At 43.6% G+C, this 25,817-nt stretch overlaps 1 protein-coding gene across 1 annotated transcript in view; it reads right to left on the bottom strand.

The window, feature by feature from the left end:
- XPNPEP1 (X-prolyl aminopeptidase 1) overlaps positions 1 to 25,817 on the bottom strand; it is a 53,048-nt gene that overhangs the window by 23,818 nt on the left and 3,413 nt on the right. The window contains 4 exon segments of the mRNA XM_036828823.1: positions 3,621 to 3,725; positions 4,919 to 4,982; positions 16,882 to 17,006; positions 21,609 to 21,697. Of these exon segments, the coding sequence (XP_036684718.1) occupies positions 3,621 to 3,725; positions 4,919 to 4,982; positions 16,882 to 17,006; positions 21,609 to 21,697 (383 nt within the window).

Raw genomic sequence — 25,817 nt, 5'->3', positions numbered from 1 at the left:
TTCAAAGAGAATTGACGGCACTGAACTTAATCTGAACTTAATCCTGGAAGGCTATGAAAAGTGTAAGATGCTATAAAAGGAAAACATAAAGTAAGATGGTATATAAGGAATGGGTGAGACAGAAGAAAAAAGAAACAGGATTTTTCATTAGACCCCTGGTAAAAGGCATTCCCAGGAATCGCTGCAATACAGGTACATGGTGTCATCGTGAAGATCATCTTGTATCAGCCTTCGGTCCACTTTACCACTACTGATGATGAGAGGGTGGGTGGTGACATGGTGAAGGCTGGAGCTGGGAGCCTCCCTTACATCGCCACACCAGGTAAGGGAACACACCCACAGTGCCCTCCCCTTATCTGGAGGGCAGCATTGCAGAGTGAAGGCCCCCACCAGACAACCAGGGCCTGACTGGCAGCAGAGAAACGTATCCAAAGACTGTAAGAGGGACACACAGGAACCCAACATCGTGTCTTTAACTGGCTCCCTGGGCTTCCTAACTACCAAGAGCAAACAGTCATAGGACACCAAATAAGCTTCAAAAAAGGAACTAAAGTTATTTTTTTTAAAATTTTATTTATTTATTTATTTATGGCTGTGTTGGGTCTTCGTTTCTGTGTGAGGGCTTTCTCTAGTTGCGGCAAGTGGGGGCCACTCTTCATCGTGGTGCGCGGGCCTCTCACTATCGTGGCCTCTCCCGTTGCGGAGCACAGGCTCCAGACGCGCAGGCTCAGCAATTGTGGCTCACGGGCTTAGTCGCTCCGCGGCATGTGGGATCTTCCCAGACCAGGGCTCGAACCCGTGTCCCCTGCATTGGCAGGCAGATTCTCAACCACTGCGCCACCAGGGAAGCCCCTAAAGTTATTTTTATATCCCCGTTTTTCTTTAATTCGACCCAGTATCTTGTATGTTTCGGATGTATACTTTTTTCATCAAATTTTTGCTAAACAATTAACATTTCGGTAAAATATTAAGAGCAAAAGTTCACATATTCTGAAATAGTACTGTTCTACTATTCTCCCTAGCGAGTACTGATAACCACATAACCACAGAAGGGAAGTTCAAAGGTTTGTAAAGAAATGAGCTCATGGGACTTCCCTGGTGGTCCAGTGGTTAAGAATCAGCCTTCCAATGCAGGGCACGTGGGTTCAATCCTTGGTCGGGGAACTAAGATCCCACGTGCCTCAACCACCTCGATGCCAACTAAGCCCAGGCGTCACAACCACCGAGCCCGCACGCCTCAACTAGAGAGCCTGTGTGCCGCAAACTAGAGCCCACGCGCTTTGGAGCCCGAGCACCACAACTAGAGAAGCCTGCACGCCGCAACGAAGAGCCCGCATTGCTGCAACTAAGACCCAATGCAGCCAAAAAAGCAAACAAATAAATAAAATTTTAAAAAAAAAAAAAAAAAGAAATGAGCTCATGAATCTGTTCTAAAAAACTGCCTAGAAGCTGGCACTGAGTTATTTTGCTATTTGATTCTTTCCTATTTTTTTCAAACCGCTGAACAAGCCACTTACTAACCAAGTTTCTTTAATGCCCCTAGTATGTATAACTTTCACAGGATGAAGTCATATCATCTCCTAGCAGACAGATGTTTGGCAAAAACCCCAGGGATGAACCACTCCCCAGCTACACCCACCAGAATCTCCCTACACAGGAGAGACAGTGAGGAGGTGGGCTTAGGGCAGAAACTAGAGAGGGGCTTGGAAGGACGAAGGACTCATCCGCTGGGGCTGTTCTAGAGGACAGGCAGACAGTATTCGCTCCTCTGACACTCTGAACCCCAAAGCGCTGACTTATCTAACAGCTGGAGTTTAGGCCCCAAAGAGAGATGCCCACACCCCAGAGGCACACTGAATGATCCACTGGGGTACAAGCAGAAAGTATTAGGACTTCCATTTGTAATTTTTCTTAAAAAATAAGGTATTAATCTTTGCTTGTATTTGAAATACAGATGGACTGGGCACATATACCGTCAACAGAGGCATGTAATCAAGAAGTGTAGAGGTCTAGTGGCCTATCCATTTATAATAGCCCTACAGCCCCAAGTGCCTCTGTGTGTGTGTGTGTGTGTGTGTGTGTGTGTGTGTGTGTGTGACAGAGAGAGAGAGACAGAGAAGAGGGAGAACAACTGGGGCAACAACCACCTGTAGCTTTGATGTTTCTATATTTTTAAAAAGACTTTTGAGAAACAGAAATTTAAAATAAATCCACTGCCAGGATAAAAACGTTCCTAATTCCTCCCTCCCTAAGACAAACAACACATATATGTGGAGAGTGTGTGAAACACACATACATACACACACACACACACACACACACACACACTACCTCAGTAGGCTAACTGCTTGGATCTTGGAGTCAACTCAACTCAACTCAGTGTCAACAGCCCTCTGTTCCCTGAACCATGAGTCTGGTAACAACCTGATTTCCTCATTACTTCCAATTACAAACAAGAAATATCAGGGATTTGGCCTCATCTTCTGTTCCTCACTCAGCCCTGGTAGCCCCTTTTCCCTCCTTCTATTGTCCAAGTTCAAAATTCAGCAGGCAGAGACCTTTGTACGACTAAAATCATGTTTCAAAAGACTATTATAGTGACAAGGAAAACTACAGCACAAAATTAAATGAAAAAACAAGAGTACACACACACACACACAATCATTATCCAATAAACACTGAGCTCTATGCTTCCCATATACTATTTCTTTAATCCTCACCATTTTATGTGGTACTTACTATTACTGTTCCACCTTACATATGAAACTGAAGCACTGAAGGTGAAGCAACTTGCCCAAGAAAGTTCCAGACCCATGCTCTTGCCCTATGGCTGAGTTGCCAGAAGCAAGTCAGGATCCTCAGAGGGAGAGCCTCCTAGCTTCAGTTGCCAGTGGCCCCTTACCTTTATCTCACTCTGAATCACGAGGCAGCAAAGAGCAGTGGAAAGGCCCCAGTGCATGAATCAAATGCACAGCAAGCTATGTGAGCTGCAGCAAAGCAACTGTCCTCTCTGGCCCTCAGTTTCTCCTCACTGAAATGAGTATCCTGAACCAGGATCTTCCAAAATTGAATGCGTAATGGTATGTGTATATCAGCATGTCATTTTCTTGGTTTTCCCTGTGCCATGAACTGGACTGTGTCCCCTCAAAATTCATACATTGAAGCCCTCCCCCAAATGCAACTATATTTGGAGACAGGGGGTTTAGGAGGTAATTAAGGTTAAATGCAGTCATAAGGTAGAATTCTAATCCAGGAGGACTGGTGGCCTTCTGAGCAGGGGAACAGAGAGAGAGAGCCATGGAAGGATACAGCGAGAAGGAGGCTGTCTGCACGCCAGGAAGAGAGCTCTCACAGAACCTGACCACAACAGCACCCTGATTTCAGACCTCCAGCCACCAGAAATGAAAAGTAAATTTCTGTTGTTTAAGCCACCCAGTCTATGGTATTTTGTTTTGGTAGCCTGAGCAGACTAAGACACCTTGGATTCTAAAAGGGGCCTGTGGCCCCATAAAAGGGGTCCGTGGCCCCATAAAAGGGGTAAGATCCAGAAGCCCTGAGGAGCCCTAGGGTCCCCTGCCAGAGCTGCCCACTAAAGTTGAGATGGCGGTGCCGCTACGCACCCATCTTCATGAGCGTCCAGTTGCTGTCCATCTGCTTGGCAGCCTGGAGGAAGTAGCGCCCATCAGTCCACATGGCCGCATGTTCTTCTGTGACGATGGCTGTGCCTACAGCAGGGGAGCAAAGAGATGAGAAAGGTTTCTGACCACCACCTAGAAGCTGCACAAAACAGCAGCAGGCAGGCGAGCACGGTGAGGGGCACCAGATCCCGTGTGGCCTCACCACCGCTCTGGTGGGGCCTCTGGTGGGGCAGTGGGGCCTTTAACTCCAAGAGAACCTCCAGGCAAGAGAAGATGATACCACTGAAAACCAGCTGTGGGCCAAGCTGTGAAAGAAACAGTCCTGAGTCAGCCTGGGTACTGGTCCCTGCACAGAAAGGACCCCACTTGTACAGCATGAGTCAAGGCCAGTAGAAAGAGGTCTGTGGACCTGCGGCCACAAGGGTCTCGTAATTAACAACAAGATAGTGGTGGATCTGATCAGTGATCACAGCCATCTGCTCCAGGAGACACCCTAAAGGAGGTGTTTCACCTTTCCCAAGAGAGACCACCTGGATGCTGTCAGTGTTCACTGTGATACAGCAGTTGGTCACCAGCCGGGAGTTTATGCCTCCCACCTCTACCTGCCCTCAGTTCCCACAGGCCCAGCAGAACTCAGGGCTTTCAGCAGAGGTGTCAGCCAACACCAATCCTAAAGTGCCTTTTACATCAACGGAAGCAGTGCGCTAACTGCAAGGAGAGGGGCTCGCACCAAGTCTAGCAGCTTGAAGGATGGGAGTCTGAAGGGGGGAACCCATCCTAAAACTCAAGGGCACAACAGTTTTGGTAAAGTTAGGGCAGGGCAACAATGTAGCTCGACATTCATCTTTGTTATTTAAGCTGAAACTGAAAACAGAGAAACCAAAAGTCAAGCGCTTAGACAATTACACAGGACCAATAGGCTAAGGAGAGGGGTTTTAAGGATGCTATTAGTGTCCCACTTCTTATTTGGAGTGCTAGTTACACAGGGGTATTCAGGTTAATTGATACACTTTTCTGTATGTATGTTACAGTTAGTAAAAAGTTCAAAAATATTTTTTAAGTAACATTTTTTAAGACTTGAAAAGCAAAGGCATAAAGAGACACTAAAATGTAAGCTTAGGAGCTGGGGGTGCCGGGACCACATCCCCTCTGCAGAGGCTCATGGGGACGTCTGGTTTGCATTTTCTTTTTGGTTCTATATCACAGGCTGAAACTGGGTCTAGTTATTTTTGAGAGGCAAACAAAAGTACCAAAAGAACAAAGAGAATTTAGAAACTCACCTGCAGAGCCATCAAATCCAGAGACAAAGGCCCGCCGACAGTCACACGGAGCAATGTACTCACTCTGGAAAACAAAAAGGACAAGGAATTGGACCTTGATCAGTCACATGCTGACTCCTGCTCAGCCCAGCAGGACTGCAAAGGCTGGGAAAAGCTGGGCACCTGCCTTCAAGGAACTGCCAATCTAGCTGAAAAGGCAAGCTGAACATTTTTTTTTTTAATTAGTGCACACTACAGAAGACCCTAATTAATTAAGGGCTAAAGGGCTGTTCCCTTTAACCTCAATTTTTTCATCTGGAGAACAAAGCAAGTCAAGAGAAACAGATCAAAACTGCTCTTTCCTCACTGAGATCTTACTCAAAAAACAAACCAATAGCCTTCTCCCTTCTTTGCCACTGACATTTAGGCATCTGTTATTTTTCTCAAAAGCCCGAATTTCTGTTTTATGTGCCAATAATTCTCTAACTTAAGTCTCTTTAGATATCAGCTTATTTCTGAACTTCCTGTTTGTATCCCCCATCCAAGGCAGTGTCACCAATCTCTCCCACGCAGACCCTGTCCCTTCCTGTTAGGTAACGAAGGGAAATGCTTCCTCTAACCCAGGAGGCTTCAGCAAAATAAAACATCATGTTCAAATCCAGGTCCTTCCCTTCCCAGATAATCTCTTGCCTCTGAATGGAATGGGATTAGGGCTAAGAAAGTAAGAGTTTCCCATTCCTGGGGAAAGGGTACGAGGCCACATTGTGTAACTTCTGGTAATAGCCAGTGAGGCACAGAGAGTCAAGTAACTTGTTCAAAGTCACACAGCTAATAAGTAGCAGAGGCAGGATTTGAACCTGGGCGGTTTCAGAGCCTCAACTCTGAAGCCCTATGCCATGCTGCCCCCATAAAACACATCGTCTCCCAACCTCAAAATAACTCTCCAGGATAATACCAATAGCAAATGAGAAAACTGAGGTTCAAACACAGAATCTTTAAGTAACTAACACGTCAATAGCAGGGCCAGGATCTGATCTACTTGAGACCAGAGCCACTGCTCCTTCTCCTGTTAGCAGGTTTTTCCTGAGCTAAAGGACTTGGCAGGGTTAAGAATGCTTAGGATAGAGAAGGGGGCTGCTGGCTGGACCCCAAGGCATTTTGGGACAGTCAACATGATGTAGGGGAAAACGGCTCCCAGGTTCTAGTCCTGCCGCGTGGATGAGAGCTGCCCCTTTTACCAAGGCAGCCACAATCGCAGCCTCAGACCAGTCACAAGACCGTGACCCACAGAGGTGCTGGAAGGGTCAGCAGAAAGAATCATGATGGCAGGATGAAGGAGCTCTGAGAGCTCTGGGCCACACCTGCCCTCTAGCAGGCCCAGCTACGTGGTCTGCAACGAGTCTCCTCTCCTCTCTCAGCCTCAGTTCCTCATTTCTACAACGGGTCATTTCAGATTGCTGAATGCAATGGCAAGCAAATGTTTGATCTCGAAAACACAAGGGAACATTGACCAGATAGCACTAAGGACATAAAAAGAAGTGGCCTCCAGCATCGTTTATGAACTGTAGTGCCCTCCTTTGTTTATTCACCAGGGATTAGTGAGTGCAAGACTGAAAAAGGAAAGGCCAACATGGGGGAGTCTCTTCCTGCCCTTCTCCTAGTTCTCCTGTGAGAGGAGCAGTAAGTGAGTGTTCAGAACAACTCGCCAGAAACCCGGGGGTGCTGCGCACATGCACCAGAAGAGATGCTATTAATCTCTTCCTCCTGAGTGGTGAAAAAGGAGCTAAGAGGCTGGGGAAACTCAGTTAACAAAAAAAACCTTGCGCTAAAAATCAGAGTACACAACGGGGAAAATACAGAGGGGGCATTCTGGACCAACAAGGAGGTCCCCCTGGCTGAGGAGGCGGGTGAGGGGCTCAGCCTGGCTGGGCTCTGGCACGCAGGGACACAGCTCTCGAGGAGTGCCCCACCCCTACCTGGGGAAGCCTGGGCAGAGGCTCACGGCCCCCCAGGGGTTACCTGGAGCTGCCTCTCAGCAAAGGCAGGAGAAGAGTTTCTCCAAAGGGAGATGGAATTAACAGCAGGTGGATGTGTTTGGTTTGGGATCGAGATGAGGGTGGAGCAAGAACGTCTAGACATGACCTAAGTGGCCAACATGCCAGAAAGACATCACTGACCAAAGCTGTCACCTCCACACCAAAAGGCTAAGCAGAGGCCAGACGAGCACTGGGCCCGGGCCTCCCACTCTTCCCCCAGCCATGAAGCTGGCAAAGCCCGGGAACATTCTCCCTAGAGAACAGCAAAAGGCCTAAAATAAGCCAAAGCCTTAGCATACTAGGAAAAAGCCGCAAAGAAACACAGCCGTTGACTTTTTCCTCCAAAACTGTCCATTTCTCTCCATCTCTAATATGCCCCCGTCCAAGCCTCCCTCATCTCTACCTGGACCACTGTCCCTACAATCCACTCTTCACACACACTCAGAGTGAGCTTTTCAAAATGTGTATATATCATGTTAGCATCCTGCTTAAAATCCTCCAGTGACTTCCCATCACACTTAGGATAAAATCCAAACCCCAGCCCAGTCCCCAAGGCATAGCTTGATCCGGCCCTGCTCTCCTCCCACAATCCTCCCCCTCACGGTGCTCCAGCCACACCACCTGCTTTCTGCTCCTTGCGCTTGCCAATCTCATTCCTGCTTCAAGGCCTTTGCACATGCTTTTCCTTGTGCCTATAAAAGTCTCCCTCTGATCATGGCATGGCAGGCTCCTTCCCATCATTGTATTTCAGGTCAGATGTCACCTCCCCAGAGAGGCCTGCCTAGACTATCCAGCTACAGTAGCCACTCAGCCTCTTCTACCTCTCTGTATAGCGCATTTTTCTAGATGTTTCTCTTCTTAATGACTCTTTTACACTGTTATTGTCCTGCCCCACAGAATGTAAGTCCCATGAGACCAGGGTGTTTGTCTGTCTTGTTTGTCACTGTCCCTGTACCGGGCACAGGTGACACACACTAGTCCCGCAACCAATACTTGCAGAATAAATGAACAAGCAGGAGGAGAGATGAACCTTTCTCCGTAGTTAAGACCTTAGCCACTTCTTTGAAGACAGAGAAAGGGCTACAAGCCAAGAAATGCAGGTGCCCTCTAGAAACCGGAAAAGACAAGGAAATGGATTCTCCCCAGAGCCTCCAGAAGTCACTTTAGCCCTGCTGACCACTGCAGACTCCAGCCCTCCAGAACTGTGAGATAATAAATTTGTGTTGTTATAAGCCACTAAGTTTGTCACAGCAGCAACAGGAAACTAATGCTTTATCCAACAGGAAAAAGGCCAGAAGGGATTATAACTGGGGTTTCAAACTCAAAAGCCCTAGGGTACAGGCAGGTAAACTAAATGAGTAAAGCAGGACAAGAGGCTGTCTCTTCTAGAGAGAGCAGCTCCTACTCAGCTCTGATTCCTGTCATGCTGGAATGTGAACCACGTGTTGCCAACCTTCAATATTTCAGGAAAAGCTAAATATATGTATGTTCGTGAGAGATCACTCAATTTTTAAATGTTGGCATCTAATTCAAACAATTTAAATAACACACAGCCAAATAAAGCATATCAGTAAACTACAGAAAAAAAAAAAAAAAAGCCTCAGCCATGTCTCCAAATCCAGCTCAAACATGCCCTCTTCCACAAAGCTTTCTGACCCATCCAGCTTTCAGAGATCTCCCACACCTCTCAATTTTACCGAACCATCCACAATGGCACTTATCGATGCTCCCCACCTTGGGTGATGATAACAAATAATATTGGCTAAGATTGACTACTTGCCAATAACTATCTTCATTTCCCCTAATTCTAACCCCAACAGCAGCTCTGGAAGGTATCATCCTTCCCATTTACAGATTTAAAAAAAAAAAAAAGAAGAAGAATCAGCAGCTCAGGGAAGTAAATTACTTACTTACCACCACCCCCCAACCAAGACACCACTGCTCTAGGTGGCAGAGCCGAGATCTGATCTCAGGTCTGACTTTCAAAAGCCCATGCCTTTACCACACTGCCAAGCAACCTCTTTTATTCTGTACAGAGATTGTGCACATCTGGTCTGCACAAGTGGATTATAAACTCTGAGGGAACAAGGAACACAGGTATGCCCCCCATTCACCTCCACCTTCATCAACCACATAATAGATGTCTCCTACATGCAGGAATCAAACCTATGTTCAAGCCTGGCTCCCACTTACTGGCTTTCTTGTCTCTTAAATGAAACCAAGTCAAGGTACGTGGGAAAAACGGATAGCTGCCCAAAGATTCATGCCCTTTCCTTACTGTAAAGTCACTGAAGAATGATTGGTTTCCCATCCAGGACTTCATTTCCCAGGCCCCCTTGCATCTAGGAGGGATCACATGACTAGTTCTCACCAACGGAAAGTGGGTGGGAAGTGATATCTGAGTCAGGGCAGTTAAAGATGGACGCACCCTCTCCATACTCCTTCCCTTCCGCCAGCTGGAATGGTGGCATCACAGGATGGAAAGTGCCTGGATCCCTGAATCACTCTTCTTCCTAGTGGAAGAAAGTCACCCACCAACCAGGAACACCCACTCTGGACTGCTACATGAACAAGAAATAAGGCTCTACAATACAGAGTCACTGAAACTTTGAGATGTGTTACCACAGCTAGCGTTACTCTAATTAATACGGTGAATAAAATCACTCTGGGATAAAAATCACTACCTCCACCCCAGGAGAGAGCTTATTTAAGAAATAAAAACAGGAAGCCAGCTTCTGGAGGAATGGGAGTAGAATCAAAAAGAGTTTCGGAAAATCAGAGTCATGTCTTCCAGAAGGAGGAACCATAAACACAGCCAAAAGCTCAAGGTGGCAGGGCCGCCCCCTCCAAGAACGGGATCTTTGGACTAAGCGGAGCCCAAAAGCAGACGAGGGGCCTCACAGAAGGGGAGGATGAAGAGTTCGGATTTCTCAAAGGTGGGGCCAGTGCAGTTCTGGCCCCAGCCAATGATTCTCCTGATTTGGGGCCAGTAGTGCCCGCAAATCCCAGCATTTGGCTTAGAAGGTACATGAAAATACCCAGATTACAAGAGACAATGGACACTTCCTCGCTGTAAAAGTACCCCCGGGCCCAAACTCATTAATACTACAACCATTGTTCTGAGTTTAAAAGAAAAAACCCTTAGAGTCGCAAAGGACAGAGAGGAGCAGAGCCCTGGAGTGCCAAGTCCTTGCACAATTACGTATTCGGGGTGCGTACTGTCTCCAACACGCAACAGTGTGTGGGTGTGTGTATCTGTGCTTTGCAAAGTACACAAAGGACAGAATTCAAGACTCCTCTTCATTTCTCTAACACCCTCCCTCCCCAACCCATAGGAGAAATTCCAGCAACGCTGAATCTAGCCTGAAACGAAACAGGAGCAAGAGCCCCAGAGAACAGCAGCCTCTCTGTTACTGAGGAGGCTCCTGCGGCAGGTCACACAGAGCCAGCACTTCCTCCCTGTCCTCACAGCCCTGGCAAGGACCCAGAGTCCCACCTAACAGTCATCCCAACGAGGGCCCTCCTCTCCATGGGGCCTGAAACAAGGAACGTGGGGCTCCTCATTTCTTTCTGTGGATGGCACCACAAACCCTCTCAGCTTCCAAACTTCCCAGTTCCCTCGGTCATCTGCCTGCAAGGTCCTCGCTCCATCTATCTACCGCTTCTCCTCCAAATCCTTCCCTTCTTCTCTGCTTCTAAGACCAGCACCCACGTCCAGGCCCTCTGTAGCCCGACTCTGGGATCCTGCAGTGGCCTCGGAACAGGCTTCTCAGTTCCCAGTGTCTCCCTTCTCCAATCCACACTGAACACTGCTCCCGTTCATTGATCGTGTCACTCTCTTATTCAAAGACCTTCAGTGGGTCCTTACCGTCTAACAGAAACCTAAACTCCTGACTCTGGTGGCTCCTGAGTGGCCTTGACCAGACCCTATTATTCTTTCTTCTTTAGGGTTATTGTTATTCATGTTCTCCTACTTCCATGGATTTGCCCATGGTATTTCTTGTACCTCTCTACCTATAAGCACCCAAATTCTACCTGTTCACATTCCAATTTAAATGCATTTCCATCATGAAGCCTTCCTTGACCCTGTCAGCTTAAAATATTCCCTCTCACCTATGAGTTCAGTCCACACTTTAAATCTGTGCTTAGCATTAGAGTAGCCACCAGACACATGTAGCTACCAAGCACTTGAAATGTGGCTAATGTGACTGAGAAACTAAATGTCTGATTTTATTTCAACTAATTTAAATATAAATTTTAAAACTGATGCTCAAGGCTCAGTTATTACAAAACTTTTTAAGTATGTTTAGAAAAACTTTGGTATGTAAGGCCACTTTTTCAACTGTAAATTTTATGAAATCTAAATACAGATCAAATATTTCCCACGAACATTCCACATTCAAGTTGAGATGTTTTGTAATGATATACATACCGGAATTGAAGACTCAGTATAAAAAAAGAAATGTAAACTATCTCACTAATGATTTTTTATACTGATGATGTGATGAAATGATAATATTTTGGACATACTGGGGTAAATGAAATGTATTATTAAAAATAATTTCACTGCTTCTTTTTACTTTTTTTTTACTATGGCTATTAGAATAGTTAAAACTACATATGTGCCTCATATATTTCTACTGGACAGTGCTGACTGAGTTCGTTCCTATGACATTTACTAGTCGCATTTTGTGTTAGATTTGTGACGGGGGCTATCTACTCTTTAACCTCTTTAAGGGAATATTTTCCCTCATTCATTTCTATAATAGTAATAATAACAACAACAGAAATAGCAGCTAATATAATGAGACTTATTAGGTGACAGATATGCTTTAAGCATTTATATCTATTAACTCATTTGATCCTAACAACAGCCCTAAGAAATAGATATGTCACTGTCCCATTTTTGCTGGTGGGGAAACTGAGACGCAGAGAGATTACCTGACACTTAGGAGTTTGAGGTAACTTACTTGAGGTCAAGCAGCTAGTTAAGTGGCAAATCTGCCACCTGAACCCAGACAGTTTCTAGAGCCCATACGCTTACCTATATGCTAACTGCTTGCCTTTTACATTTGTCCCAATACTTAGCCCTGATATGGTTAGTCAGGAAATATGCACCAGACAAGCAAAACACAACTTCTCCCGCCTTGCAAGGCAGATGGCTAAGCTACAGCAATAGAAATGATAACCAAAGATTATAAAAGAAAAATGGGGGGGGGGGTAGTGGGGAGGGAGGTGAGAGAGAAGAGGACAGCAAGAGTACAAGAATATAAGTTTGTGAAGCCTAAACAAATAGTGACTTCTGCAATAAAAGTGACAGCTCATATCAAGCAAGCTTAACTTTTTGCGTTTTCAGGATGTTGCTGGAAAACACATTTTTCCAGGATTAGAGCTTAAACTTCCTCATTTAGGGAGGACCCATCCAATTTTGATATTCCAGATCCATTAGCAGGAGATGAAACACTGAGGGAAAGCCTGGAACATCACTGGGGTTTGGCCAGTGTCGCTGCCATTCCCAAAGCTGAATAAGAAATTGCTTTGGGTCTATTAGGTCACACCTAATGTCAAAGACAGAATTTTAAAAAATCAATCAGAGTATCAGACCAAAAGCCAGCATTATGATACCAAAAAAAGTTGGCTCAGGAACAGCACCCAGGACCAAGAACATCAAGATAAACTTGGCTTGGCTACAAGAACATCCCCTACCAGTAAACATACAGATTTTATCCTAACTCCAGGCAAAAGGAAACTGAAACTGAAATACCAACACTACAAAGCTTCCAGCACACCCTTAACTGGAAGCCTTCAAAGGTTAACGCAAGTAATACTCACAGGTCCAATCTTTCCACACAATGAGGCCTCCCCTGGAGGTGAAGGTTCACAAGTAAAGCAGAACTAGCAGGAGTTTGGCTGCCGCTCCACAACAGCCTGTGAGACCCTTTCAAAGGAGAGACCCAATTTCAGACAGCAGTGTGCTAGTGCTGTGAGGGTTAATGTTATGTGTCAGCTTGACTTGCTAAGGGATTCCCAGATAGCCAGCTGGTAAAACATTATTTCTCAGTGTGTCTGCGAGGTTGTTTCTGGAAAAGATTAACATTTGAATTGGTAGACCCAATAAAGATCGCCCTCACCGATACACATGGGCTGCATCCAATCAGTTGAAAGGCAGAGAATGAAAAACACCACTGGTGAATCCAGCAGAGAATCCATGTGACAGGAAGCCCAAGTCCAAAGGCTGAAGCCTGGGCCTGACAGGAGGCAAGGAAGAGCCCATCAGAGGTACCCAGGCAGGAGAAGAAACAAGGAGTTCCTTGAGGACAAGGCCAAGGTCTGCCCTTCTTAAATGGTGGGATGCCCAGTTCCTCTGCTACTTACACCTCCTCAGGCCCAAGCTATGTTGGCTACCCTACCTACTCATCCAGCCCTTAGTCAAGATGAAACTTTGGTTCCTATGAAGTTGGTGAATCTTGTTCATCTACAGAACAGAGGTGAATGGAAGAATTCTGTTACCAAAGCCCCACCCTAAACCCCACCAGTCTCTCCTTACCTCCCCCCCCTACTAAATTTAACATTACAGTACACGGCCACCTCGGCTTTCTCACGTGCCAACAGCCCCTTTCCAGCCTGATCTGCTGCTTCTCCTACACTTACACATTGTTCTCCCACCTCCCCCTTCACCCCTTCAACTGCGTCTACTTGCCAAACCCTCATCTTCAGGGGCCTCTCCTCTTTACACCTCCCCTTCCTCTCACGTCTTCAAGGAGCAAGTTCAAACCCACTGTAGTACAAAAAGTGCTACTGAAGATCAACAGACTAAGGAATTCCATGGAACAGAGTCCCCTACCCTACTCCTGAGATGACTGTGGGAATTCCATGGACATTTAAATCTGAAAAGTGCTGAATACTTCATCTGTTCCTTAGAGTTGTACAGTACACACTCATATATTAAAGGCCTTGAGAAATCCTACAGTTCAGAAAACTGTTCAAATGGGCAAAGGACTTGAATAGACACTTCTCCAAAGAAGATACACAAATGGCCAACAAGCATATGAAAAGATGCTCAACATCACTAATCATCAGGGAAATACAAGTCAAAACCACAAGATATTACCTCATATCCATTAGGACACCACTATCAAAAAAAAGAAGTAACAAGTGTTGGCAAGGATGTAAAGAAATTGGAATTCTTGTGCACTATTGGGGTAAATGTAAAATGGCATGGCCACCATGGGAAACAGTGTGGAGGTTCCTGAAAAAATTAAAAATAGAATTACTATAGGATCCAGCAATCCCACTTCAGGTATATATCCAAAAGAATTGAACAAGATCTCAAAGAAACATTTACAGATCCATGTTCAGTGCAGCATTATTCACAAGAGCCAAGAGGTGGAAGCAACCTGAATGTTCATAAACAAATGAATAAAGAAAATGTAGTATATGCATACAATGGATTATTATTTAGCCTTAAAAAAGAAAGAAATCCCGTCATAAGCTACAACATGGATGAACCTTGAGGACATTACACTAAGTGAAATAAGTTTTTTTCAGTTACCAAAAGACAATACTGCATGATTCCACTTAGATGAGGCACCTAAGGTGGTCAAATTCTTAGAAAGTAGGATGGCAGTTGGCGGGGACAGGGAGAGGGGTTCAGTGGCTGTAGTTTCAGGTTTGCAAGACGAAAAAGTTCTAGAGATCCGCTGTACAATTATGTGCACACAGTTAACACTGATGCATTGTACAGTGGTGTGAAAAATGGTTAAATGTTAAGTTTTTTTACCACAATAAAAAAAAAGAAACTGTTCAGCTCATTTCACTATTTTCTTGACCCCTGACTACATTTTTTGCAGAACACCTTACAAAACACAACAGGAATGCTGTAGAATACGGTTTGGGAAACTCTGTTCTAAACATCAAAATATCCTGAATGTCATGCTGTTGCCTCAAATCATCCAGTCCCTTTGGTTATTCATTTCAGCCCTTCATTTGCTCCTGAGGCCAGGAAATCTCCTGTGCCTCCAAGCAGGGGTCCAATCTTGATGCTGTCCCCAGGTTAACACTGGCCTGATATTGTCACGACCATATGGTTTGCCACTGTTGGAGGAGGGGCAGAAAGGAGGTCAGCTAGAGTGGACCTCTTTCGGGAACTTTGCTTCAGCTTACAGTAATACCCTTATCTGCCACCCCCTCCATCATGGCAGACCCTCATCAGTCATGTCAGTGCCACACGTGATCTCACATGTGAGCACGCATGCACATGCACGCGCGTACACACACACACACACACACACACACGTACTTACACACTCACAGTGACCAAGGATAAACACCAAGCTACTACACCAATCAAGTTCTCACCCAGGCCTCCGGATTTGGAATTAAGGTTCTGGCTCAATCTGGTATCTTGAAAGTAACAGATAAAGAGATATATATGCAGAAACTGTGAGATGGCCATCTATTCACTATCTACCTTGTTGCCTGAGACAGAAAGAAACTTATCTGCAGCAAGAGCTGAAACCCCTCCCATTCCAGTCCTCCTAGAGGGCCAGCTGCACCCTGCCCTCAGGTTCCACGGGACAGACTACCTGAGGCACAACTCCAGAGAGTACCATTCACAACCTGGAGTTGTGCCAGTGCAGTGGCCCTGCCCCTAAATCCTTATAAAGCAGCATTTTTATTGCTCAAAGTACTTCAAGGTGGTTTCTATTGCCTGCAACTAAAGAATTCTAGAACACCAGTATTTCTGACTATTGCTTTTTACTTCCTTAGGCTTTTGCCAGAGGAACTTACCACCTTGTTTCTGAAAAGCACTCTAAGCTTCCTGCTTCTCTGTCTTTGCTCCTACTAATCCTTCTATCTAGAATCCCTTCCCCCTTCTCTATTTACCCAACTCTATGTGTCCTTCAAGGTCCAGTTCACATGCCTCCCCTGCCCATGAAGCCTTCCATCACCCTCCCCTCTCACCCTCAAACATCCACAGCCTCTGCCCAGACTTTCTTGATGGCACGTCCACATTCCACCTTGCAATATAGACATGTGTATGCATATCTTAACTCCATTACTAAACTGTCTACTTCTTGAGACCAGGACCATTCTCATCTTTGTGTCATGTACCATACCTAAGGCAGTGCACATAAACAAAGGCTATAAGAAGTATATGTGTCGATAACTCTATGGAAGAATAGCACTTTGTATACCGTCTCAGGTCTCTACTAAACCGTAAACATGGGGAGGGCAGGAATTCAAACTTAAATTCGTCTCTGTAACCCTGCAGTACCACGACCATGGTGTAGGCATCCAAACACCTGCTGACTCAATGACCTAAAAAAGTAAATCCTAGAATCCTTTCGTCCTCTGCTTTTCAGCCCCATCACATGCAGTCTCCACCTCTCTAAACCTGACTCTCCCATAATTAAATCACTCGTGTTCTCAGATATAGAGGGCACTTATTGAAACGCTTCCACCAAAGGTGGTGGCTGGGGGGATGATGGGGGTAATATGCAGAATCATCCCTAAAACCTGCTAGAGTGGAGAACCAAGATGAATTTCTGGCTGCCCTTCTGGCTGTGCCAGTGGGACAGGACAGTCTGGATGGGGAGAAGGGAGGCAGGACAGACAATTCTGCTGGGGACATGGTGTGGCAAAGGAGATGGGGTAAAGTGCATCAGCAACAGAAAGGTCCAGACTTCTGCCCCTTCATTTAGCTCCTAATTCTTCCACAATTTATTGAAAGCTAGCTATATACATTGGAAATAAGGAAGCCAGGGCCAAATCAATAAGCATTCAGTGAGACTCTACTGGACACAGGTCCCTGTACCTAGCCCTGGAGAACATGCTTAGATGTGGGTTGACAACTTGAATCCTACGAACACATTGGGGCTGAGGGAAAGGAATAAAAAGAAACGAGGGGCTGACAAGTTCCATCACCAGCCCATCTCCACTCAGTACCTGGTGGGCATCTCCCGACGGGATGATGTAGGCCTGGATTGGTTCTGTCACATACTCCAGGTTCCTCATGGCTTGTCTCAGCTGCCGAAGCAGCTCCGAAGTTACCTTTGGAGCCATTCTGCTGTCTGCAACAACAGGAGAGTTTGTACCAAAACCAGACTGCTCCACGCCACTCACTGACTAGTTAAGTACCAGAGTGGTACATTTGTTATAACTGATGATCTACATTGACACATCATGATCCCCCAAAGTCCACAGTTTACATTAGGGTTCACTGTTGGTGTTGTATACTCTATGGGTTTTGACAAATGTATAATGACACATATCCATCATTATGATTTAAGTTTAATAGTTTTCATTGCCCTAAAAATCCTCTCTGCTCAGTCTATTCATCCTTCTTTCCCCTCCCCCCAATCCATTGGTATGACTAATCATTTTACTGTCTCCATAGTTTTGCCTTTTCCAGAAAGTCATATTGTTGTAATCATACAGTATATAGCCTTTTCAGATAGGCTTCTTTCACTTAGCAATATGCATTTAAGATTCCTCCATGTCTCTTCATGGATTAATAGTTCATCTCTTTTCATTGCTGAATAATATTCCATTGTCTGGATGTACCACAGTTTGTTTATTCATTCACAAACTGAAGGACACCTTGGTTGCTCCCAAGTTTTGGTGATTATGAATAAAAATAAAACATCCATGTTGCAGGTTTTTCTGTAGACATAAGTTTTCAATTCCTTTGGATAAATACCAAGGCACATGATTGCTGGATCATATGGTAAGAGTATATTTGGTTTTGTAAGAAACTACCAAAATGTCTTCTAAAGTGGCTGTACCATTTTGCATTCCCACCATTAATGACTGCAAGTTCCTGCTGGTCCACATCCTAGCCACCATTTGGTGTTGTCAGACTTTTGGATTTTGCCAACCCATTTTTTAAACAAATAAAAAATACCTGACTTAACCAAAAACATCCTAATGCACAATGCTGTAAGTAATTTACATTGAGGCTATTGTACTACAGGTTATCTTCAAGAATTTACACCCTGGCTCACTGTGGCTTGTACTCTGCTAGGTATAGATCCTTTTTTTGTTTTTTTCTTTAGCATTTTTATCTGCTGCTTCTCCATCATCACCAGCACCTTAGGCTATAAAAGCCTCAGTCTTTATGGTTCTCTCCAATAGATTCCCCTACGAGGTACCATACTACTACTCTTGGGACTCACTGAAAAAGTGCCCCATTTTATTCATAATCTGCAAGGGTAGCTTCAGCTGCTGGCCTCAGGGCTCCCACTCAGAAGTCTCCAAAAGACAGAAGTACTCAAAGAGAGAGACAATGGAAATGGTCCTATTCATGATTCAAACATGTCCATGATCCCTGCATTACAGATGCTTCTGAATACTTTTCAGAGGGACATCCTTTCCTTTTGTCTGACCTACTGAGCCTATAATTTCTCATGTACCTGAAAAAGAGGGATCAGAAGTATCTAATCTGACCTAAATTTATATGTCAATACCTCCATTGGGTTCAAAATGAAGCCTATTATGACCTCATAAGCTTGCCAGCATCTGAAAACTTTATTATGACATCTTTCAGGAGCTTCAGAATAAATTTGTGTTTCTGAACCATATTTCTGAGCAATTTAACATTTTTAAAAGTCAAGCAAAAACGTAGACATCCTTTGGAGCAGTATTCCAACCTTGGCTGCACATGAGAACTACCTGGGGAACTTATTTAATTAGCCTGGAGTACAGCCTGAGCATCTGGAATTTTAAAAACCAACTATATGACAGCAGCCAGTATATTTTCTTTCAAGATCATTAATTTCCTTATAGAATTTGGCTTCTATTTGGGCACATCCTGACTTACAGATTTTGATGGCACCGACTGGGTGTTTGTAGCACTGACTGCAGTATGGATCAATATTATGTTACTGACTTCATCAATAAAGTCAACAGAACCAATGGCAAGCACAAAATCCTCAATTACAAACTGAAAACCATCAAAGGCAAAATGGAGCCGGTCAAAGACATCCTCTGCTTCCTGGTCACCACAACCGGCCTCCTCAACACCACATTCTGACCTTCATCACCATCTCTTGCCTCATCATTACATTCCTCCTCTTGACTGGCCTCCCCAGAATCACCAGCATCCTCAGTTTCACTCCACTACAGTGGCATCTTCACACTTCCCTCCACAATGCCACCTGCCCCCCTCACCACTATTAACATCTCCCCTGCGCCTTCCTTCCTCATCCTTCATGCCCTTCATATTTGGTCGGTGTCCTGAGTCTGAGGCAGCCACCTGTCACCTATATCAGACCCAATGAAAGAACTCCCAATACCACAACTAACAGATAGGATGTGATAAGGGGCACTGGCTGAGGCAACGAATGGGCTGTGGCAGTGGAGGCACCTATCAAGGAGGAGGATACAATGGGCAAAGGTGACTGAGGGAGAGGTGGCCACAGGCCAACAGGCCTTAAAAGTGACTGAATGGGTGAGCAGCTAGAGCTGAGGAGGAGACAAAGCAGGTATAATTATAAAACCCAGCCACTGAGGTGGCAGCAGTTGAAATGAGTCAAGATGGCAGAGGTGAAAATTATGGCTGGTGATCCTCATAGGGTAATTTTTATGAGGATTAAATGGGCTACTATATACAAAGCACTTAGAAACAGTGTCTGGCGTATAGTAAATGTTGTGTTTGCAATTACTAGAGGTAGATACACAACTAACTATGAAAGCAATGTGATAAATGGTGCATTAGGTGTATATATTGCTTCTCCTTAAGGCAGGGACCATGTCAACTTCATCTCTGAATCCATGTATCTAGCCAAGCACCTAACATATGCATACACTCACTCAAAGATGGCTGAATGAATATCACAACTTTGTGTTTATGATCTTTTCAGACTCAGCATAACAGTAATGAATCTTCAGTGAAAGAAAGCTAGGATCCTAGAAGATGCTGTATAATAGCATCTGCTCATTCCACATCCCATTACTTTTCAGAAATGTTAGAAGCAGCCAAGAGCTAATCAGGGTGTGCAGGGAAGTGGGGAGCCAAGAGCAACAAACCTAGGCCATGATGTAAAATTAGCCCATACATTGCCAGGTATTTTTAAATCATGCTTTAAAAAGAATGACTCATTTGAAAGTCTCTTGCATATGTGGGTCTGCTTTTAGACATAAGCTCCTAAACCTTCAGCCTTTATCACAAACAAAAGACTTTTCACTGCTTGGAAGTACATGAAGAGCACACCCTATTTACCTCACTGGGTGGCTAGAAGAATTTAACATGACAGCATGTGTGAAAGCTCCATGCACAGCATCTGATACATTGTAGAAGCTCAAGAAATATTATTTGAATCTGAATCTGAAGCACCAGCTGGGATTCCTACATGCCTTGTTATAAGAATAGAAGGGACTGGCTTACTCCAATTTCAGCACCTTAACATTTGCACAGATGCCAAGCTCCTTTTCCAGCATCCATAGCTTTAGAGATGGTGGTTTGTTTCTCTGTCCCACTGCTGAGCAAGGGCCAAGGGCTTTACATACATTAGTGGTTAATTCTCACAATAATCCCCCCCAGGGAGATTTCACTATTCCCATTTTACAGATAAATAAACAGGAGTTAAATCCTTGCCCAAATCAACTGGGTCATCAGGACCAGGACCCAAGCTCTATCCAATTACCAAGCCCATGCTCTATTAGATCATATTATCTAGGGAACATAACAGAGGCTCTCTTAAAGCATTTTAAGACCAAAGGAATCGAAACAAGTGGGTTCCAGTTTCCAGCTGGGATTTACAACCTCAGACAACTGAAGCTCCCTGAACCTCTATTTCTTCATATGTAATAGAAAGAAAGATAAGTTCTCTTCAAACTCTAAATTCAATTTTTCTATCACTTTTCCCTTTCCTACTTCCTCTTTTTCCCATTCCTTCCTGTCCTCCCTCCTAACACGGCCCAAAATGTGTTGGATACATCCAAATTTTTAAAGAAAAAGGACCTAAAATTGCATGTAGTTGCAGCATTGACCTTCCAAAGAGAGATCCGTTATGGTTTCTAACGTGCTTCACAGGATTGATTTTTTCAGTCAACTAGAAGGAAACACTATAGTTCTCCTGGGTAGCCCACAGAAAAGCACCAGTTTACATGGGACAGAAATATAGAAATACATCACTTTTCAGAATTCAGGTTTCTGGCAACCCAATAATATAACTAACCAGTCCTGGGAAGAGGATATGTTCCAGAAATTTTTCCCAAAAAGATTTTCCTGAATGCCCATTCAATTTATAAAGCACAATAATACACCATAAACTTTTCTTATTTCATAGTCTTATAACGAAAACTGAAAGCTAATCTCTAAGGTGGTCAATAAAGGATTATATTAGAAATTAGAAAAATCAGAATAGGACTTTTTCAATAACAACCTGTCTCTACCACTACCACCACCATCACCACCATCCCAAGAACAGGAAATGCAAAAACCATAACTCTAACTTTCTACTGAAAAATAGCTATACACACACACACACATAAAAACAATAACAACCCAGGAAACCAAAAGACAAAACGGTTTTTAATTTCCAGATATATATCCCTTCATCCCCACTCATTATTAATCCCTTACCCTCTCTTCTCTCCCAACTTGGTGTTGGGGTGAGGGAACCCAAAATCCTTTTGAGATGTTCCATCTCAGTAACAGACAAAATTATTACCTGTTTCTACACCTGGGTGTCCTGAGTGTGTCGCCTCGTTAGGTTCAATTATTCTTAGATTTTTCAGCTGAAAATCCTGGTAGTTTGCCCTAAGGAAGAGAAAGAACAGGATATTGCAGACTTTGACCTTAGTAAACGTGGCAAGGCTTAGTCAGAGAGGAACATCAACTTGACTTAGCCGTTTTCCTTCGTGAGTCAGAAAAACTCTCACCCCAGTATCAGTGATGAAATAAATAAGTTTCAGATAAAACTTGCAGATACAACAACACCATGGCAGGTAAACCTTCTCAGTCCCAATCTCTAATTCATGAATTCTCTTCAGCTATGTCTAATCTCCTGTTTAACTAGTCTAAAAATATTTTATTTGCAATGACTATATTTTTCACATGTACAGTTCTATTTGGTTCTTTTTCAAATTTGCCTGTCCTTTCTTCATGGTGTCATATTCCTTCACTATGGTTTCTATTCCTTCTCTTAGCTTTAATTATTTGGGGCCCTTATTTTAAAATTCATTTCAGACCCTCCATTAGAAGGTCTTGGAATAGTAATCCTCAAGTTTGCTTGGTCGGCTGGCTCCCTCTTCGTGGGTCATTCTTTTTCTTATAGATTCACAGACTATTTTATCTATGAGAATGAGACGTATCCTGGATTGTACAAGCACTGCTGTCACTGTTGTTTGCTTCTGAGATTAATTTTCACTTTAACTTCTTAGCAAGGAGATTTACATACAAGTGTCCTGTCCTCATACAAGGATAGTCTGGTGCCGTGGACCCCAACTACGAAGGCCTACAGCATGTATAATCCCTCAAGCTCAGCTTACCAACTGCCATGCAGGCTTTAAGCTCCCCTACATTTCTGGCACCTGAGGATTTCTCTTTCTTTCAAGCCCATTCAGTCAATAAATATTTACTGAAAATCTTCTATAATCCAGGTCTTATTCTAGACACAACAGTGAACAAAACAGACAACATCTCTGACCTCAAGAGGTTTACATGGTGGGGCAGGGGAAAGCGGGAGGCTCTTAGAAGGGGAGGATATAGGAGGAGAGGCAACAGACACAAGAAAACGGTCTATCAGGCAGTGAGTATGTGTTCTATGAAAAAAAGTCAAGCAGGGCAAGGGGAAGACAGTGTCAGCGAGGTAAGAGGAAAGGTTATTTTAGATGGGGTTGCCAGGCAAGGCCTCTTTACTAACAGATGACATTTTAGCAGAGACCTAAAAAAAAGTGAGGGATGGAGCCATGTGGATGTCTAGGGGAAGAACACTCCAGAAAAGGGGAACAGCAAGTGCAAGGGCCCTAAGGCATGGTATACCTGAAGGAAAGCAAGGAGGCCAGTGGGGTATTGATGTGTGTGCTGGGGGACGGGGAGGTAAGCGGTTAGGAGACAAGATCAGAGGCAACAAGGAGCCTGTTGTTGGCTACAGAAAGGGTTTTAGATTTTATTCAGCTATGAACTTAAAAATAGTTTTGTTATAATTTTACCACATTTGTATGTGCTTAGTCCACCACACAGCCAGACATTTTCACCAGTCACTCCAGGCCTGCTCTTAGATGGCTGCTACTTTAATTTCCTTGGACAGAATGAGGTGTCCTTTACTGGGGGAACCGTATATTCTTTCATTAAAAAGTAATGTACCTAAATATTTCTTATAAATATAAATGCAAATATTCTCAACAAAATACTAGCAAACTGAATCCAGTAAGATATAAAAGGATCATACACCATCACCAAGTGGAATTTATCCCAGGTATGCAAGATTGGTTCAACATATAAAAATTAATGTAATACACAATGTCAATAGAATAAAGAACAAAAACTACATAATCACCTCAATAAACACAGAAAAAGCATTTGACAAAATCCAACACCCCTTCATGATGAAAGTACTCAACAAACTAGAAAAGGAGAAGTTCCTCAGTCTGATCAAGAATACTACAAAAGCCATGATTAACATCAACCTTAATGTCAAAAGGCTGAATGCTTTCTCCCTAAGATCAGGAACAAAATAGGGATGTCCACTCTTGCTACCTCTAGTCAAAATTGTGCTGGAGGTCCTATCCAGGGCAATAAGGCAAGAAACTAAAATAAAAGGCATCCAGATTAGCAAAAAAGAAGTAAAACTATCTCTACTGCAAATGGCATTATCTTCAATATAGAAAATCCTAAAGAATCCACACAAAAAATCAGAACTAGCAAACAGCTCATCAAGAATGCAGGATACAGGCATTCCCTGGTGGTCCAGCGGTTAGGACTCCATGCTTCCACTGCAGGGGCACAGGTTCGATCCCTGGTTGGGGAACTAAGATCCCACATTTCATGTAATGTGGCCAAAAAAAAAAAAGAAGAAGAATGCAGTATACTAAATCAATATACAAAAATCAATTGTATTTCTACATACTTGCAATGGACAATGCAAAAATGAAATTAAGAAAAGTTCATTTATGACAGCATCAAACCAATAAATACCTAGGAATAAATTTAACAAAAGAGGTAAAAAACCTATACTCTGAAAACTACAAAGCATTTTGAAAGAAATTAAAGAAGACCTAAATAAATGGAAAGACTTTCCATGTTCATGGGTTGGAAGACAATATTGTTAAAATGGCAAAACTCCCCCAAATAATCTACAGATTCAATGCAATTCCTATCAAATTCCAGCTAGCTTCTATGTAGAAATTTACAAGCAGATCCTAAATTCATACGGAAATGCAAGGAATCCAGAATAACCAAAACAATCATGAAAAAGAACAAAGTTGAAAGATTCACCCTTCCTGATTTCAAAACTAATAAAACTACAGTAATCAAGACAGTGTGGTACTGGCAAAAGGATAGACTTATCAATGAAATGGAGTTGAGAAATAAATCGTCACATTTACTGTCAATTTTTTACAAGGGTACCATTCAAAGGAGAAAACTATAGTCTCTTCAACAAATGATGATGGGACACCTGGATATTCACATGTAAAAGAACCAAGTTGAACGTCTACCCTCACACTATATACAAAAATTAACTCAAAATGGATCACACAGACGTAAATGTTTTTTTAGAAGAAAACACAGGCATAAATCTGCCTGACCTTGAATTAGGCAATTTCTTAGATATGACATCAAAAGCACATGCCCCAAAAGAAAAATAAATAGACTGGACTTCACTAAATTAAAGACTTTTATGCTTCAAAGGATACCATAAAGAAAGTGAAAAGACAACCCATAAAATGAGAGAAAATATTTGCAACTCATATATATGATAAGATTCTAGTATCCAGAGTATATAAAGAACTATTACAACTCAAAAATAAAAAGACAAATATTACCATTTTTAAATGGTCAAAGGTTTTAATAGATATTTCTCCTAAGAAGATATACAAATGACCAATAATCACATGAAAAGATTTTCAACATCATCATTCATTAGGGAAATGCAAATCAAAACCACAATGAGATACCACTTCACATCCACTAGGAAGATTATAATTAAAAACAAACAAACAAACAAAAAAACAGACAGTAACAAGTATGGGCAAGGATGTGGAAAAATTGGAACACCCAGACATTGCTCATGGGCATGTAAAATGGTATAATAGCTTTGGAAAACTGTCTAGCATTCCTGAAAAGATTAAATACAGAGTTAGCCTATGACCCAGCAATTCCACTCCTAAGTGCATACCGAAGAAAACTAAGTCCACATAAAAGCTTACACACAACCAGCCTTTATCGCCTTTGTGCTTCTGTCTTTATTCCAACCCCCTTCCCCCCGCTGGATCCTGCTGGAAGCGTTCCGGTCTGTTTCTGAGGCCCGGGTTCCTGTTCCGCTAACCCAACTCTCTAGTCACATTTACTTGGCTGTGTAACCAAATAGTTGGGATCACGGAAGAAGTCCCCTTCCCTGCGTGTCAGCACAGAGGCTGTGACTGCCACCCCGGCTCCCCGCCAAGTGCCCTGTGCCCGAACCCGTCCCCGGTGTTGCACTGCGTGAGTTATGAGGTGCCTTTCCCGGAACCCTCCTCTTGCTTGGACCCAAGAGAGGCGACAGCTCTGGCTGGGGCTCTTGGTTTCGAGAGGGTCTGGACTGGTTTGGGTGCTTTAAAATAGATTTTTTAGTTCAGTGGTGCTGATGGGGGACACGGGAATAGAACTTCAGTGTGAGACTTGGGTGATGGGAAAGTTAAATATTGTTTTTTTTTATTATTATTTTTTGCTTTGCTAT

The sequence above is a fragment of the Balaenoptera musculus genome, chromosome 16 (assembly GCF_009873245.2).
Source record: "Balaenoptera musculus isolate JJ_BM4_2016_0621 chromosome 16, mBalMus1.pri.v3, whole genome shotgun sequence".
Classification (NCBI taxonomy): Eukaryota; Metazoa; Chordata; class Mammalia; order Artiodactyla; family Balaenopteridae; genus Balaenoptera; species Balaenoptera musculus.
This window is presented reverse-complemented; position numbering and strand designations above follow the sequence as displayed.